Below are 18,520 nucleotides of genomic sequence, written 5' to 3' on the forward strand. Positions count from 1 at the left end.
ACAGTTCAAAAATTATTGACTTCTATTTGTATTCCACTGTGGTTGAAGAATGTGCTTTGACTATATTCAATTTTTTTTTAATTTATTGAGGCTTGTTTTATGTCCCACCTTATGGTCCCTTCTGGAGAAAGATCTGTGATCACTAGAGAAAAATGAGTGTCCTGGTGATTTGGGATGTAAGGTTCTATATATGTCTGTTAAAATTCTCTGTATCTCTTTCTCCTTTCTTTGCTTCTCCGTTGGTAAGGCTCCCTTTAGAATCTGAAGTAGGGCAGGTCTTTTATTGGCAAAGTCTCTCAGCATTTGTTTGTCTGTGAAAAATTTAAGCTCTCCCTCACATTTGAAGGAGAGTTTTGCTGGATAAAGTATTTTTGGTTGGAAATATTTCTCTCTCAGAATTTTAAATATGTCATGCCACTGCCTTCTAACCTCCATGGTGGCCGCTGAGCAGTCACAACTTAGTCTTATGTTGTTTCCTTTGTATGTGGTGAATTGCTTTTCTCTTGCTGCTTTCAGAACTTGCTCTCCTTCTCTTCAGTATTCGAGACTGAACAGAATATGTCTTGGAATGGGTTTATTTGGATTTATTCTATTGGAGTTCGCTGGGCATTTATGCTTTGCGTATTTATATTGTGTAGAAGGTTGGGGAAGTTTTCCCCAACAATTTCTTTGAATACTCTTTCTGGACCTTTACCCTTCTCTTACCCTTCTGGGACACCAATGAGTCTTAAGTTTGGATGTTTTATTTTATCTATTGTATCCCTGAGATCCATTTCGATTTCTTCGATTTTTATCTCCATTCTTTCTTTTGTTCTTTCATTTTCTGTTCTGTGGATTTCTAGGACACTGAGACATTGTTTAATTTCCTCTAATCTTGTATTGTGAATATTCAGAGTCTTTTTAATTTGGCCAACAGTTTCTTTTATTTCCATAAGATCTTCTGTTTTTTTATTTACTCTTACAATGTCTTCTTTATGCTCTTCTAGGGTCTTCTTTATGTCGCTTATATCCTGGGCCATGGTCTTCTTGATGCCCTTTAAATCCTTTGCCATGTTTTCATTCCTCGATTGTAGTTCTTTGATTAATTCTGCCAAGTACTGAGTCTATTCTGATATCTTGATTTGTGTTTGGAGTTGGATTCTCCATATCGTCTGGTTTTATCATATGCATTAAGATTTTCTGTTGTTTTTTTGCCTCTTGGCATTTGCTTTGCTTGATAGGGTTCTTTCAAGTTGTAAAAAAAAAGATACCAATCTAATTTTTCAGAAACAGTTTGGTGACGTACACTTTCTCTAACTAAACAGCAGATGGCGTCTGTGAGTCACCTGTAACCCTCAAGTCAGTTCTCCACCTTGTTCCCATGGTGTGTGGGGAAATGATTTTTGTGGGGTTCAGTTGAAGAACTCAGTTTGGGTGTGTTGCTGAAACCATCCGCCCTGAATGTGGGGCATGTGTACGGGTGGTCAGGGAGGAAGGGCAGCTTTAATATTAAAATCCCCCAGGTTCCCAGAGATTCAAGGCCGCCGCAAGAGTCTAAGGCTTCATTTCATTTCAGCCCCAGACCCTCTCTCTCGCTGTCCTACAAACCATTGGACTTGGCATAGTATCCCTGGGTTCCCCGGGCTGGTCCCCCTTCCCAGCAGCGATCCTCCAGGACCTCTGATTAGGGAATGCTGTGCTATGTCACAAGTGCACGCCATCCCTCAAGGGAAGCCCCGGGCCACTGGGCTTTGCAGCGGCGCTCTCAGCCTGATGCAAAGATGGCCGAATGGGGTGTCTCAACCCCCTCTTCCTCGCACAGTTCCTCCTTCCCAGCTCTGGGACAACTGGCAGGGTTCTGGGCTGTGGGCACGGCCCTGGGCAGGAGTTTATCCAGCCCTCCAGGGAGCCAGCTGCGAGCCGTGGGGTTTCTTTCAGCTTCTGGCTCTTCCCTCTGTTCCCCTGGCCCCAAGGGTATCTGCAGCGGACTATCCTCCAGGCCAGTCACTGAGAGGCCGCCCCAGCCCCCTCTTGCTGTGTTTTACTGTGTGGTTCCCACTCCCGCAACTGCAGCCGCTCCTGGGTTTTTCCCTTTTTTTTTTTTTTTAAAGAGCCAGTCTGTCTCCAAACGTCAAGCCCTGGCTTCCCCACAACGCCACACAGCTGCAGGTCATCCTGCCAGCTTACTCACTCATTTCAGAATGCAGACTCCCGGTTTCACCAAGTATATGGCCCCTGTGATACTAGCAGAACTCGTCCAGCTGGTGCATCACTGTAACCGGTATTCTGGGTCACTTTCTGGTTTTTATCTAGTGTTTTTCATGGAGATGTTTTTTTTGCCCTGTCTCACCTAGCCACCATCTTAGGCAATCCACGTTGGCCTTTCCCTCCTCTTGCCAAGTTCTCTTGAAGAAAACACTACTTCATCTTCATCTGTATTTTGTCACTGTATGATTATTTATTTGTTCATTTCTCTGTCTCACATCATCTTCATGGGACTGAACTGAAAGAGATGGAAAATCCAGGGAATACTGGCCATTATTGAGGATGCTGTCACCACATTGCACAGCTCAATGCCTCTTTTTCTTGCTCCAGAAAAATCAGTTTTGATGATGCCTGTTTATGTTGTTAATAACTTCATCAACCATGTATGAAAGGATATACCCTGTTTAATGTGGGTTAGGATGCCGGCACTTCTGTTCAACTCAGGGCGCTAAGGACGCAGCTTGCACCCGCAGGATCCTGACTTTGGAGAACTCAGGGGTTCGCAGGGTGGGGACGCAGAGAGGGCGCCATGTCCAGGGACTCCAGTGTGAAGCGGCCGACCCTTTCCAGACTGAAACCCAACTCCCACAACTTAGTCTTATGTTGTTTCCTTTGTATGTGGTGAATTGCTTTTCTCTTGCTGCTTTCAGAACTTGCTCCTTCTCTTCGGTATTGACAGTTTGATCAGAATATGTCTCGGAGTGGGTTTATTTGGATTTATTCTATTTGGAGTTCGCTGGGCATTTATGCTTTGTGTATTTATATTGTGCAGAAGGTTGGGGAACTTTTCCCCAACAATTTCTTTGAATACTTTTTCTAGACTGTTCTAGTTTGCTAATGCTGCAGAATGCAAAACACCAGAGATGGATAGGCTTTTATAAAATGGGGGTTTATTTCACTACACAGTTACAGTCTTAAGGCCACAAAACGTCCAAGGTAACACCTCAGCAATTGGGTACCTTCACCGGAGGATGGCCAATGGCGTCCGGAAAACCTCTGCCAGTTAGGAAGGCAGCTGGCGTCTGCTCCAAAGCTCTGGCCTCAAAACGGCTTTCTCCCAGGACGCTCCTTTCCAGCAAGCTTGCTTCTCTTCAAAACATCACTCCCAGCTGCACTCAGTTCCATCTCCCTGAGCCAGCACGTTCATATGGCTCCACTGATCAAGGCCCACCCTGAATGGGTGGGGCCACGCCTCCATGGAAACATCCCATCAGTTATCATCCACAGTTGGGTGGGGTGCATCTCCATGCAAACAACCTAATTCAAACGTTCCAACTTAATCTCCACTATTCTCTCTGCCCCACAAGATTGCATCAAAGAATATGGCTTTTTCTGGGGGACATAATACATTCAAACCGGCTCATAGACCTTTACCCTTCTCTTCCCCTTCTGGGACACCAAAGAGTCTTAAATTTGGACGTTTTATTTTATCTATCGTATCCCTGAGATACTTTTAGATTTTTTTCTCCATTGTTTCTTTTGTTCTTTCATTTTCTGCTCTGTGGACCTCTAGGACACTGAGTCATTGTTCAGCTTCCTCTAATCTTGTATTATGAGTATCCAGATTCTTTGTAATTTGGCCAACAATTTCTTTTATTTCCATAAGATCTTCTATTTTTTTATTTAATCTTGCAATTTCTTCTTTATGCTCTTCTAGGGTCTTCTTTCTGTTCCTTTTATCCTGTTCCATGGTCTTCTTCATGTCTTTTGTATCCTGTGACATGTTTTCATTCCTTGATTGTGATTGTTTGATTAATTGTGCCAAGTACTGTGTCTCTTCTGATATTTTGATTTGGGTCTTTGGGATCAGTTCTTCATATCGTCTGGTTTTATCATATGCATTAAGATTTTCTGTTGTTTTTTGCCTCTTGGCATTTGCTTTGCTTAATAGGGTTCTTTCAAGTTGTAAAAAAAAATACCAATCTAATTTTTCAGAAATACAAGTTGGTGCTGTACACTTTCTCCAACAAACCAGCAGATGGAGTCTGTGAGTCACCTATACTCCACAAGTCAGTTCTCCCCAACTCTGTCTCTGTGGGGTGTGGGGAAATGATTTTTGTGGGGTTCAGTTGGTGAACTCAGTTTGGGTTTGTTGTTGGAGCTGTCCGCCCTGAATGTGGTGCATGTGTCTGGGTGGTCAGGGAGGCAGGGCTGCTTTAATATTCAAACCTCCCAGGTATTCCCAGAGATTCAAGGCCACTGCAAGAGTCTAAGCCTTCATTTCAGTTCTGCCCTAGAGCCTCTCTTACACTGACCCACAAACCACCGGCATTGACGTAGCATCCCTGGGTTTTCTAAGCGGGCCCCGCTTCTCAGCGGTGATCTTCCAGGACCTCTTCTGAGGGAAGGCTGTGATACGTCACTAGTGCACGTCGCCCCTCAAGGGAAGCTCTGGGCTGCCGGGCCGCGCAGGGGTGCTCTCTGCCTGATGCAAAGATTAGCCTATAATTCTTGACTGGTGTAAATTCTGAATGAAAGGCAGGTAGTAGAGCTGGGCCCCACCCCTTTCCTCTTAGAGAAGATAGATGCCTTAGGGGGAGGTCATTAGCATTTCAATGGTTTCTCTCTGCCTGTGCCACACCCATCTGGGTCACAGAACTGGGAACTGAAAATGTCTGAGGTTTTCTCCACTGAGTCGAAAAAGGAACAGAGCTAGTCCGAGGTGACCCTCCGGCTCTCCAAGGTCAGTCATCACCCAAAGCCTCTGTCTACTTGTTGGGGATTCATACCTTGTAGTGAGCAATTCACACTTGCTAATTAAAACCCCCAGTTGGAGCTCAGCTGAGCTATATTCCCTTGCTGGGAGAAAGCTTCTCTCTGGTACCACGAGGCTTTGTAGCTTGGGCTGTGGGGGAGGGGTCTCCCAATTTGGATCCGCAGTTCTTACTTACAGATTTTATGCTGTGATCTCGGGCAATCCTCCCAATTCAGGTTAGTGTATGAGGAGTGGACAGTCACGTTTGTCCCCCTGCAGTTATTCTGGATTATTTACTAGTTGTTTCTGGTATTTTTTTTTAATTGTTTCAGGGGGACTACTTAGCTTTCACTCATCTCTATGCCGCCATCTGAGATCCTTCCACAATGTTTAAATGTCTCACTGAACATTCACATAAATGAAAACCTGTTTACAGTTATCTGAATTTAGAACCTAAGTCTTGTTTGATTTGTAAACACAAAGATTTCTTTGCATTGTTTTAATATAGGTACTAAATTTTCCAGAAATACAATTACTAAGTAAATTAAGGGTATTGTAATTTGTTTTGTTAATAACTTTACCAAGAGTTTTCACCATTTTAGGAAATCACATCCCCAATGTTAACAGCACTTGCGGTATTGGAATTGCCAAAACATACTTGTATCTGTCTACATTTTTAGCTTCTGCATGCATGGTGATGCTACGCATAGGTGCAAACATCTGACTACTACATTTTGTTTTCTAGTGTAGTTGTGCACAAACACTTGCATATTAAAAAATATTTATTTTATTATAAATTATTTTATACTAATTTTTTTGAAATGTTTAGTAGGTTATATCATCCAAGATTTCATTTTAAGATCGTAAAGAATCATTATGAAATATCTGTTATGAAAAGAGACACTGGGTCTACTAAGGGTGAGGACCACTGATCTACCCTAACCAATCAGGGTATGATGACTGGTATACAAAGGATAATCATGTACAAGTCCTTTTCTGGTCTTCTCCACATAGCAATAATTCCCTTTTCCTCAAAGGAGCAATATAGGCCGTGAATGGGGAGAAACGGGAGAACTGTTTGTAGGTCATTAATACTTCCATAAAATAGCAAGTATACTTCACATTTCCCTATTCTATTTAACATGCCAAGTACCAAAGAATCACGGATTACGAACTTGAAGAACTGGGTGCTAGTCCTGCCTCTGTTACTAAGTAATTGTGATTTTGAGCAAGTATCTTGACAAAATCAATATATTTCTAGGCTTCCTCATCTGTAAAGAGAAAAACTGATCTAAATCAGTGGTTTTCAGGGGGGAATCCCTAACGAGCAGATGAGCATCATCTGGGAACTTGTTAGAACTGCAAATTTGGGGCCCCACCCCAAACCTACAGAATTAGAATCCATGGGGATGGGGACCAGCAATCTGTGATTTAATCAGCCCTTCAGGTGATTGTGATGCAAACTAAAGTTTGAGAAGCACTGGTCTAAATGATTCCAAAGCTCTGTTCTAGCAATAACTTTCTATGAGTCACCCAGACCACTCACCAAAACAATATACAAAACATTTAGGATCTGTGGAAAAGAGTGGCAAAAGGAATTTCAGGCACAATTTCTTATTTATACAATATTACACAACAGCACTTTTATTTGTATGGGCTGTATTCTCCTAAGTGGAATTGGTGGGTTAAAGCGTATATAAATTTTTAATGTTAATATATATTGACAGACTTTTGGGGATTAAATAATGTACCCTAATTAAATAATGTGAACCCTTTTATAAATAGCATCTTTGAAAATTAAGGGGAGTCAAGGTGTGGATTCATTTGATCTTAGAAGATGCTATTTAGGTGTGGCCAAACCAAATCAGGGTGAGACTTAATCCTTATGACCTGCAGCCTTTGCTACAAACTAACAAGCAATGTTAGAAAATTTAATTATTTAAATTTCATTAGCATTCACTTTCAACTTTCATCTTTATTAATTCCCTCTTCTTGGTTTCTTCTGGTTTCTTGTTTTCTAATTCCTTAAACTAGTACTTAGAGTTCCTTTACTCTTTAATAATACAGACATTTAAGGATATTCATTTTCCTTTAAGTATTGCTTATACTATTTCCCATACTTCTTTTTATGAAGTATACTTCTTTTTGTTGTCTTTTAGAATATCTGTAATTTTTTTATTTCCTCTTTAATCCAAGGCTTATCCTTAATTTTCCAAGTAAAGTTTTCACCAGTCACATTTAAAAGCTTTAAATGTTGATATACACTGTGTTTATTCAAAATGTTCATACAGGTGTTTAATATGGGGTATCATTTCACTCATAATGATTCCTAATTTTATTGGTTTATAATGAAAGAATGTGGCCTGTAAAACCTCAACTTCTTTGAATTTGTTAAGTTTTATCATATGGCTAGGTACATAACCAAATTTTTTTTTACTATTCCATGGTCATTTGGAAAAGTTTATTATCTAGTCAAAAGATGTAAGGCTCTCTATATATACTGTATTATAATTGCTCTATTTCCTTACTTACATTTTATCCACTAGCACAATGCTACAAAAAGTGTGGTCTACAGATGGTACTGATCCACAAATTTTATGTTAACAGCCTGTGATAAAATAAGTACAGAAATTGGAATCAGACATTTATAAATTTTATAGGTTTTGACACTGCTGTGACATCCAAGTGTGTAATCAGTATACTTGTCTCACTGAACAAAGTATACACCAGTTTGGGTATTATCCAATTCATACAATGAGTCTCATATTACATGGGCTGCATACTTTTTATGTGCAGTAAGACCACATTACAAATGTGTGGTATTTTAAGGTTGGTTAGGCACCTACAACCCCAAGATGTGTAAAATACAGAATGAATTTACCACTGAAAGACAATTTAACTGTAACTCTACAGGATAAATTAGCTTCCTCAGTTTGCTGACATGTCTAAAAACCTCTTCTTCCATTCCTTGTCAACTAAGCTGTGTGAGGCTGGTTTCTCTACAAAACAGAAAAATTTATATTCAAATTTTCCCCTTTGGGTAGGCTTGCAGTCAATCTAATCTACATCAGATAAATTAACAAGAAGCAAGTTTGTTGCATTAAAAGTTTTAAATGTTGATATACACTGTGTTTATTCAAAATGTTCATACAGGCGTTTAATATGGGGAATCACTTCAGTCATAACTTTTTGTTTAGTTTCGATTGTTGAACTATGGAAAGTTACAAGTGTAATAGCAATACTCTTCTGTCTATAGTTTCAATGAGCGCGTAGTTTTAAAAATTATCTTTCTTCCCTTTTGTTAGGTTTAGTCTGATTAAATCTATCGAGATGCAATTTTATGACTGTTTAAATATAAAATTAAAAATGTTAGCACGACTGTTTTATTCTGTGTTTTTTAACCCAACCTAATAGTCTTTGGCTCTTAATGGAAAATTCAGTCCATTCACATGTAGTGAAATGACAACTATACTTGATTTTATTCCTTTGATCATCTCTACATTTATTACTTGCTTTATATCGCTGTTTCCTTTTCCCTATTTTTGCTAGTTTGACCAAGTTTCCATTCACTCTATTTCTCCCTTCATTAATTTGGAACTTTTACTGTATTTTTCCACTTTACTGTTCCTTTCACTGCTCTCTTAATCAGATATATAGAATTTGTATATAAGAAACCAACTATTTCTTCCATCTAGGATATATACTTTCTAGCTGTATATTAATTTTATTTTAAAATCACATTACCCCATAAAAATTTGGCCATACTGTGGCATGTGCTATAGCGAAGTACCAAAATGGTGAAGACTCAAAATGAAACTTACCGCCAGGAGCTAAGGAACTAGGGCCAGGTCCTGTTACAGCAGTTGGTAATTGCCCTGGTGCTGCAACGCCACCCTGAATAGAAGCTTGCATCAGAGGAGGTGCACAATTGACATGCATTCCACCCTGACCAAGAGAAAAACCAGAGTATGTACATGCTTTCTATGGAGATTCAATACCCTAAGTCTTCCATTACCTTCAAATCCTCTTCAAATTGACACTCCCCAAATAGTCTGAGACATCCTTTTTGGATAGCATTTTCTACGCAGCATTACATTTAGAACACCCTTTGAATTCAACAGAAGCAAGTTTCAATACATGCGATGAGTCTGCTTACATATAATGTGGTTACGATGGAACATATCCTAAATGTAGAGATCGCAAAGTCTTATGGGTGTGGCAAGCCAGTACAGCACCTATTGTTGACTTCATGACTGGGGCCTGGCATTAACAGTTTAAAAATAACAAGTGCCTTGAATCCAAGAAGAAGAGACTGGGACTTTCTTTTTTAAAAAAACAAAAAACAAAAAACAAAAACAACTGCCAGCTGTCCAAATTTTTAAGATGAAAAAGGTTTTCATTTAACAAATCTTTTTTCATTCCTGTCCTCAGACATAATTCTGGGTTTGGGGAAATGTGATTTTTTTAAATGCTACATCAAAACTTCCTGAAGGAAAGGGAATGTTATCTTTTCAATTTTTCAGATAACTGATTAGTCCCTTGGAATAGATACAGCACAATACATAAACAATAAAAGGTTAGTTATAAAAAAATCATACTCAGAGATAGTTAACAAACAAAATTTAAGACAGAAAAGAGGTAACTGTATAATGAGGTAGTTAAGAGAAAACTGGGTATCAGGTCAGACAAAATCAGGTTCAAATGCTGGATTTGTCCCTTCAGGTTGTGTTGTTTTGGACCAGTTAACTTCTCTGGGCCTTAGTTCACTTCCTTTCTATCTTTTAAAAAGTATTTATTTACTTAGAGGAGGGATTGGCAAAGTATGGCCCATGGGCCAAATCTGGCTCGCAGACTGACTATAAAATTTTGTGTACCATCTATGGCTGCTTTCACCCTATTTGCAGAGTTGAGTAGCGGTGACAGACAGCATGGTCCACAAGGACAAAGATACTTGCTATCTGACCACTTACAGAAAAGATTTGCTGATGTCTGCCCTATACCTTTATATAACCTAAGTTATTTACCTGTCAATCTGATAGGTGAAACATGGTAGCTCATTGTTGTTTACATTTGTCTTATATTGAAGTTAAATACCTTTTCATACATTTAATATATACTTGCATTTCCACTTTTGTGTTCAGTTTATGTCTTTTGTCCACTTTTCTACTGGGATCTTCACAATTTTCTTACTAATTTATAGGCCTTTTTTGTATATTATAAAAAATTCCAGATATACGAGACACAGAAAATAAAATAACCATACAGCTTAGGAACTAAATTATATATACAGCTGAAATCTCCTTTATGCTCTTCCCCAAATGCATCCTGTACTCCCTCTTCCTCCCTAGACAACCACCAAAAATACTTACAGATGTTTTAGAAGTGTATATAAATCATTGTATTCTGAACATATTCTTTTGTAACTCAATGTTTTGGGGATTTATGCTGATGTATATATCTCACATTTTGGGAATGCTTCCATATTCACTTATTTTCACTTCTGTGTGGTATTCATGCTTATGGGTTCTGTGTTGATACCATGTAGCCTAGCTCATCTTTAACAGAGTCATTTCTGCTGACACATGTAATTCATTCACTTGAACTGTTATAGGGTATTCCATTAGATAAATATACCAAGGTTTAGCCATTCTTCTGTTGCTGTGCACTTAAGAAGTTTCTAATTTTTCACTATTAATAAACTATGTGGCAATGACATAGCTTAAAACTTATAAAGGTTCTTTCTTAAGATAATTAGCCTGTTTCCATCATGTGTGGCAAATATTTTTTCCCAATTTGTCATTTATATTTAGAATGCATCTCTTTTTTCATTCAGAAATTTTTCAATTTTTAAATACATCAATCTTTTCTTTTATGACTTCAGAGTTCTGTGTCATTCCTAGAAAGTGAACCTTACTTTAATCATCAGTAAGAATGGATATAAGTACCAACCCCATAAAATTTCTGTGAGGATTAAATGAGATAACGTATATGGAAAAACAAAGTGTCAATCACAGTGAAGAGCAAACATATGTGCATACACATGCATGCACACATACACACGTGAAGTTAGCTTTAAAAAAGGGCATATAGGAAGGGTCTCTTTCCTTGCTTTACAAACTTGGAACTGAATCTATACTCATTCAGATATCATGTATTCTGAACCATAAAACTGCTTTTATGCTTAGAAATTGAAATTATCATCTCTGGTTCCTGACCATTCTTCTTCCAACATATCCTCCTAAAAAGAGAATGACATTCTAAGACATAAAAGGAGCATTAAGGGATAGAGTCCTACCAAAGACTGGGCTTGAGGGGCCTGAGGATTTTGCTGGTTCACTGACACATTGGACCCTGGGCCAGGCCCAGCGGCATGGACTGGCTGAGGGTTGCCTGCAATCAGCGTTGGGATATTTGTCTGGCGATGAAGAATTTTCTGAAAAGTACAAAAGACAAGCCTGTGAGTTGTCCATTTAAAAGGCAATCAGGAAGTCCCTACCCCACCCAAGGTTTATCCTATCATTTCCATAAAAAGCAGAAGCACTCACCAGAGCAATCTCTGGATCCACAATTCTCATCACCACCTGTGCCTGCAGCAAGGCATAAGCCAGTTGAGGATTCTGAAGCAACATGTTTCGTGCTTCCTGGGGACTGTTCTGGACACAAAGCTGTGAAGATATGAGGGTTTCAGCATTAGGTTCAATAGTTACTACTTAGAGATCGATAATGATTTAGAGCCATTATCATTAGATAAATGTAACATTCAAAAGGCTCTTTAAGTTATCATCAGTTCTTGCAAAGCATACAAAATCTTGGTCATGGTAGGCAAGAGAAGGAAGAGGCATTTCAAATACCATAATTTAGTTATTTAGGTGGAAAAACACATTTTAATATCTACATCTGATTTCTATAGGCCAGAAAAACCTGGCCAGGTTGTTTATGTAGGTGTGTTTTTTGTGTACAAAAAATGGAAAGTCTTTGCACAAAGTGCAAAATACTCTATGCAAATATGCAATATTGAAAGTACAGAACATGGGGGTCTATAGGCACATCTTCTTTTAAGATGAGGGAATCATTTCCACTAAGTTTATTAATTACTCCTTAAAAATTTGATGGGATTTGATTTATTGATAACTTAATGCCTCCTCCCACCTTCATTTGTTTTATCAGCTCAAACATCTGTTCTGGTGGAAGACTGGCAACTGCTTTGCTAATGGACTCAGGGGCATCCTCAGGACTGATGGTCTCTCCATAAGGTGACTCAATGACAGGAGCACCAGTGCCAAGGCCTGATCAGGAAGAAAGTACAAGAAAGGTGAGGAAACAAAATAAAGAGGTAAATCATTTTAAATACACACTTTCCAGGGCTGCTTCAAGGACCATTTGATAACTTAAACATTCTCTGGAGCTGAGAAATAAATGATTTGCAAGTCTCCTGTTTCTGTGGAGAAAGTGACACACTGCATTTTCTGCTCTCAGAGGAAAGCTGGGAACAGGATCACAAAGATGAACAATGTTAATCTAGGTTAGGAAACTAAGCATATACAACTTCTTTTGACAAAACATTTCAGAAGCAAAAGGTTTAAACAGAAAAAAAGATGCTACTTTCAAAATGGAATTCCTGGATTTAGCACTTCATGAAAAAAGCCATAAGAATGCCTTAGTACCCGATCAATTATAGATCTGGCAACACAGTCACAGGAGTAGCAAACACTAACATGATTAGCACTACTGATTGCTTGGTGTGCCTGAATAAATTCATCTTCAACTGCAAATCAACTTCTTGGCAACTGAAGGACTTCCAAAGTCAACTTTATCTTGTTTCTCAAAGATACACACATTCTTAACTTAGGCACCTCAGACTGATCAAGTAAAGAAACTGCATGGCTAACCATTTCAGCATTTTCTAGAACATACCACAAGCAGAAAGCCTTCATTGTAACATCTTATTAACTCACACTGCATACAACTTGGGTTTATACTCACTCTTCAGCTCTTCTTTGTTCTTCTCACTGGCAGCATTGTCCACTCGAAGTGCTCTCCCACTGAACTCACGCCCATTCAGGTTCCGCATGGCACTAAGGGCCGTCTCCTGGTCTTGGTATTCACAGAAGCCATAACTCTTTGGTTTTCCTGTTTCCCTATCATACACCAACCTGGAGAGCAGAATCAAGTATCAGGCACAAATGTTATATACACACAGAGGGTTCCTGCTAACATTTTCATGCTCTAATTTGGCTCATTGTAGGATAAAATCTCATAATTCTGACTTTATCTTACTGAAGTCTATTTTAATCTTCTTTTAAAATAAATAAATAAATAACTTTTAGGGAAGAATGCATGTGAATTGTATGGTATGTGAATTATATCTCAATAAAGCTGTTTTTAAAAAATATACATGAAAAGTCACCAGTAAAACAACTCGCCATTATTCTTAAGGGCCAAATTTGTGACAATTTTTAAAAAGAACCTCCCCACCAAAAAGTAAAAGAAGGGGACCTCACCTGAAGCTAACAACAGGTCCAACCTCAGAAAAGATGTCTTTTAATTGCTCTTCAGTGGCTTCATAAGGAATGTTCCCCACTAAGAAAGAAAGATTAAAATTCTGTTTGTAATCTTGACAGTTAGTGAGAAAATAAACAGTACAGAGTACCTATTTCATTGGATACAGTATTCTCCAAATCCCAGTTCTATGTACTCCTGATTTTCATTACAAGGGATAGTGTTCCCCAAATCTCAGTACTATGTACTCCTGACTTTCAATTCAAGGGAAATAAACTGGTGAGAAAGCTAAATACAAAAGGTGTAGGCACTCCTATATGTCAGTTCTGACTGATCTACCAAGTGTTAGAATTTCCTTAACTTTGGTGAAAATAAATACTTACCCTAAGTATTTACCTGAATGTCTGCAAATCTGATCTCCCACCAATAACTACTAAAAATATCAATATTATAATTTTTAAAACAGGCTCAACTGTACATATTTCCACATTCATAAACACACTTAACCGGAGAATGACCAAGAATGTTTAAACATTATTCTAAGTCTGTCAAGTCTTTCAAAAAGTGCTTCAAAATCACCACACATACTTTGAAAAACGACTTATTTTGGTCAAAAAAATTCTCAGAATAGATTCAATCCTTTTCAAAATTACTTTGATGGGATCTTACTCGTTCATTATTTACAGTACGCAAGATGCCAGGTGGCCGCTACCACCATTGATGAACTACAATGTTATCGTAAAAAGCCAGAGGATCGAAGTCGAGGGCAAGATGGTGGCATAGAGAAGGGTGAAAGCTAAGTAGTCCCCCTGGAACAACTACAAAAAACCAGAAACAACTAGTAAATAATCCAGAATAACTGCAGGGGGACAAATGAGACCATCCACTCATCATACACCAACCTGAATTGGGAGGAATGCCCAAGAACACAGCATAAAATCTGTAAGTAAAACCTGCGGAACCAAGTTGTGGGACCCCCTCCCCCATAGCCCGAGCTGCAAAGCCTCGTGGTGCCAGAGAGAAGCTCTCTCCCAGCAAGCGAATATACCTCAGCTGAGCTCCAACTGGGGTTTTAAGTAGCAAGTGTGAACTGCTCACTACAGGTACGCATCCCCAAAAAACAGACAGACGCTTTGGGTGACGACTGACCTTGGAGAGCTGGAGGGTCACCTTGGACTGGGTCTGAAGGGGACTATCTGTTTCTTTTTTGGCTCAGTGGAGAAAGCCCCAGTCATTTTCAGTTTCCAGGGCTGTGAAGCGGAGAAGGGTGGAGACAGCACAAGCAGAGAGAGAGACCATTGAAATGCTAATGACCTCCACCTGGGAGCTCTGTCTTCTCTAGAAAGAAAGGGGTGGGGCCCTTTCCATTCAGAACCAGACCCCAGAGCCTGGGGGAACACGGCCATACCTCCACACCAGTCAAGAATTATAGGCTAACAGGCATCACCTGCTGGGCAGAAAAGCACACTGACCCAAGGCATCAAAGGGTGGAGCAATTTTCTAAGACATACCCGCAGGGAAACCAGATACTGAATATTTCTTCCCTCTGGAATCTGAGCCTGTTCTGGTCTGGGAAAACCCGATTTGGATAACCAAGGAAACCATGCCTAGACAACAGAAAATTACAACCTACACTAAGAAAAACAAAGTTATGGCCCAGTCAAAGGAACAAATGTACCCTTCAACTGAGATACAGGAATTTAAACAACTAATGCTAAATCAAATCAAAAAGTTTAGAGAAGATATTGCAAAAGAGATAGAAGCTGTTAAGGAAGCACTGGGCATGTATACGGCAGAAATCAAAAGTTCAAAAAAACAACTAGTAGAATCTATGGAAATGAAAGGCACAACACAAGAGATGAAAGACACAATGGAAACATACAACAGCAGATCTCAAGAGGCAGAAGAAGACACTCAGGAACTGGAGAACAAAACACCTGAAAGCCTACATGCAAAGGAGCAGATGGAGAAAAGAATGAAAAAATATGACCAACGTCTCCGGAAACTCAAGGATGAAACAAAGTACAATAATGTACGTATCATTGGTGTCCCAGAAGGAGAAGAGAAGGGAAAGGGGGCAGAAGCAATAATAGAGGAAATAATTAATGAATATTTCCCATCTCTTATGAAAGACATAAAATTACAGATCCAAGAAGTGCAGCGTACTCCAAACAGAAGAGATATGAACAGACCTACACCAAGACACTTAATAATCAGATTATCAAATGTCAAAGACAAAGAGAGAATCCTGAAAGCAGCAAGAGAAAAGTGATCCATTACATACAAAGGAAGCTTCATAAGACTATGTGCGGATCTCTCAGCAGAAACCATGGAGGCAAGAAGGAAGTGGTGTGATATATTTAAAATACTGAAAGAGAAAAACCGCCAACCAAGAATCCTGTATCCAGCAAAGCTGTCCTTCGAATACGAGGGAGAGCTCAAAATATTTTCTGACAGACAATGAGAGACTTTGTGAACAAGACACCTGCCCTACAGGAAATACTAAAGGGAGCACTACATGGTGATAGAAGACAGGAGTGCGTGGTTTGGAACACAATTTTGGGAGATGGTAGCACAACAATGTAAGTACACTGAACAAAGGTAACTATGAATATGGTTGAGAGAGGAAGGTGGGGAGCATGTGAGACACCACAAGAAAGGAGGAAAGATAAAGACTGGGACTGGGTAACTTGGTGAAATCTAGAGTATTCAACAATTGTGATAAAATGCACAAATATGTTCTTTCACGAGGGAGAACAAGCAAATGTCTACCTTGCAAGGTGTTAAAAATGGGGAGGCACTGGGGGAGGGATGCAATCAGCATATACTAGAGACTGTAACTAATAGAATCATTGTATTATGCTTCCTTTAATGTAACAAAGGTGATATACCAAGGGGGGGGGATAGGGGAGGCATGTTAGACACTTGATATTGGTGGTATTGTCTGATTCGTTACTCTACTTTGATTTAAGGTTATTTTTCCTTTTGCTGCTTCTTAGCTGCCTTTTTTTTGTTTCCTCTTTCTTTTGCCTCTCTACCTTCTTTGACTCTCCCCCCTGCCTTGTGGAAGAAATGTAGATGCTCTTATATAGATAATGGTGAAGGTGGTGAACACATAAATGTATGACCATGCAGAAAACCATCGATTGTTTACTTGGGATGGAATGTATGGTGAGTGAACAAAACCATATTAAAAAAAAATGGGTTGATGACAAAACCTCGAGGGCAATATACTGAGTGAAATAAGCCAGACACATTAGGACAATTATTGCAGGGTCTCACTGATAGGAACTAATTATAATATGTAAACTCAGACATGAAATATAAAGTACCAAGATACAGGATGAGGCTTAAGAATGGGGAGTGGTTGCTTAGTATGAGCAGAACGTTCAATTAGGATGAACTTAAATGTTTGGAAATGAACAGGGGTGTTGGTAGCAAGATGTGAGAATAACTAACAGCGCCAAATGGTGTGTGAATGAGGTGGAAAGGGGAAGCTCAGAGTCATATATGTTACCAGAAGGAAAGCTGGAGGTCAAAAGATGGGAATGTATAAAACTGAATCCTATGGTTGGCAATGTCCATGATCAACTGTATAAATACTAGAAATCGCTTCCATGAACCAGAACAAATGTATGACAATACAATTAGAAGTTAATAACAGAGGGGCATATAGGGAAGAACTATATACCTATTACAAACTATATACTACAGTTAGTAGTATTTCAACATTTTTTTCATAAACAGTAACAAATGTACTATATCAATACTACGAGTCAACAATTGAGGGGGGTTGGTTAGGGATAGGGGCGGATTAAAGTTTCCTTTTCTTTTTTTTTTTCATCTTTCACTTTATTTCTTGTCTGGAGTAATGAGAAGTTTCTAAAAATTGAACAAAAATTAAGTGTGATGGATGTACAGCTGTATGAGGGTACCCAGGGGCAAGTGATTGTACACTTTGGATCTCTGGATAACTGTATGGTATCTGAACAATCTCAATAAAAATGAAAAAAAAAAGAAATAAAAAGTCAAACCACACACACACACACACACACACACACACACACACACACACACAAAAGGCAGAGGATCAAAGTCCTTATGAGAAGGAGGGAAGTGGACACGGGGATCTACCCACTCAGCATGTAATCTGCATTCTGGGATAGCGGGTGAGAAGTACTACTGGACAGTGAAAGACTGTCGCCATGCACCCTTGCTTCTAGTTAAATAACTGAAGCTCGTGAAAAGAGAAAAGCATAGTGGCTGAACGGTCATCTAACAATATCGCGGAAAGGTTGTATGACCCCGTGGAAAGAGGAGCATCTCTGCCCATGAGTCCACCAGGTTGGCCGCCCAACAGGGACAGGCAGAGCTCAACGCCCGACCCATCACAGGCTGCTGCGGAGATTCATGAGGTGGGAGAGGTGCGGGAGTGTTCCTCACCCTCCCCTGCCTCTTTCTGCACCTCCCCGATGCTTGGCTCCAACGAATTCGCTCACCGAACACAGAACATAACGAACGGTCCACCGCAGGATCTCTTATAGTCAAACCCGCCATCGCTCTCGTCCCGGGCTTCCGGTGCGCAGTAGCACACTTCCGTTCGGTGCGTGAGCCCAGCTATGACTACGCTTCCGTACGGCTCAGAAGCCGGAAGCGCCTGCGTCTGACACATATTGGGCTCTTTTCTTTACGTCCTTCCTTCAGCCGCAGGCGCGCGATACGCCCACAACAGGAAAACTTTTTCCGCGGGGGCTGCTGCTTGGTAATAACTCGGTCCTGAGCTGGATCCAGGTTAATTTGAAGCCTTTTAGTCTGTAGAAGTTCATGTAATTATTAATTTTTTCTTAGGCTGACGCAAGTAATCGTCGCCCGCAAAAATGATGGCGGCTGCGGCTTTACCATGTTATCAGGGAAGACATTTGCCAATACCTGGGCACTTTCATTTTAGTTCACCCTATCGAGGAAGGGAGATGCTTGCTCATTTCCCAGTGGCTTGCGTACTATGATTTTGCTGAAGCTGCTTGTGTTTGCCGTGAGATAAGAGGAGGTTCAGCCAAGCAAGAAAATGAGAGAATGAGGGGC

At 39.8% G+C, this 18,520-nt stretch overlaps 1 protein-coding gene across 1 annotated transcript in view; it reads right to left on the reverse strand.

The window, feature by feature from the left end:
* The window catches only part of CSTF2 (cleavage stimulation factor subunit 2), an 83,371-nt gene extending 65,376 nt beyond the window's left edge, over positions 1–17,995 (reverse strand). Inside the window, exons 1-7 of the mRNA XM_037822752.1 lie at positions 17,938–17,995; positions 13,441–13,519; positions 12,923–13,092; positions 12,089–12,225; positions 11,485–11,604; positions 11,235–11,372; positions 8,761–8,884 (exon numbers count right to left, since the gene is read on the reverse strand). Coding sequence (XP_037678680.1) covers positions 8,761–8,884; positions 11,235–11,372; positions 11,485–11,604; positions 12,089–12,225; positions 12,923–13,092; positions 13,441–13,519; positions 17,938–17,995 — 826 coding nt within the window. The remainder of the gene's footprint in view (positions 1–8,760; positions 8,885–11,234; positions 11,373–11,484; positions 11,605–12,088; positions 12,226–12,922; positions 13,093–13,440; positions 13,520–17,937) is intronic.
* Positions 17,996–18,520: the final 525 nt, after the last annotated feature.

The sequence above is a fragment of the Choloepus didactylus genome, chromosome Y (genome assembly GCF_015220235.1).
Source record: "Choloepus didactylus isolate mChoDid1 chromosome Y, mChoDid1.pri, whole genome shotgun sequence".
NCBI classification, from domain to species: domain Eukaryota; kingdom Metazoa; phylum Chordata; class Mammalia; order Pilosa; family Megalonychidae; genus Choloepus; species Choloepus didactylus.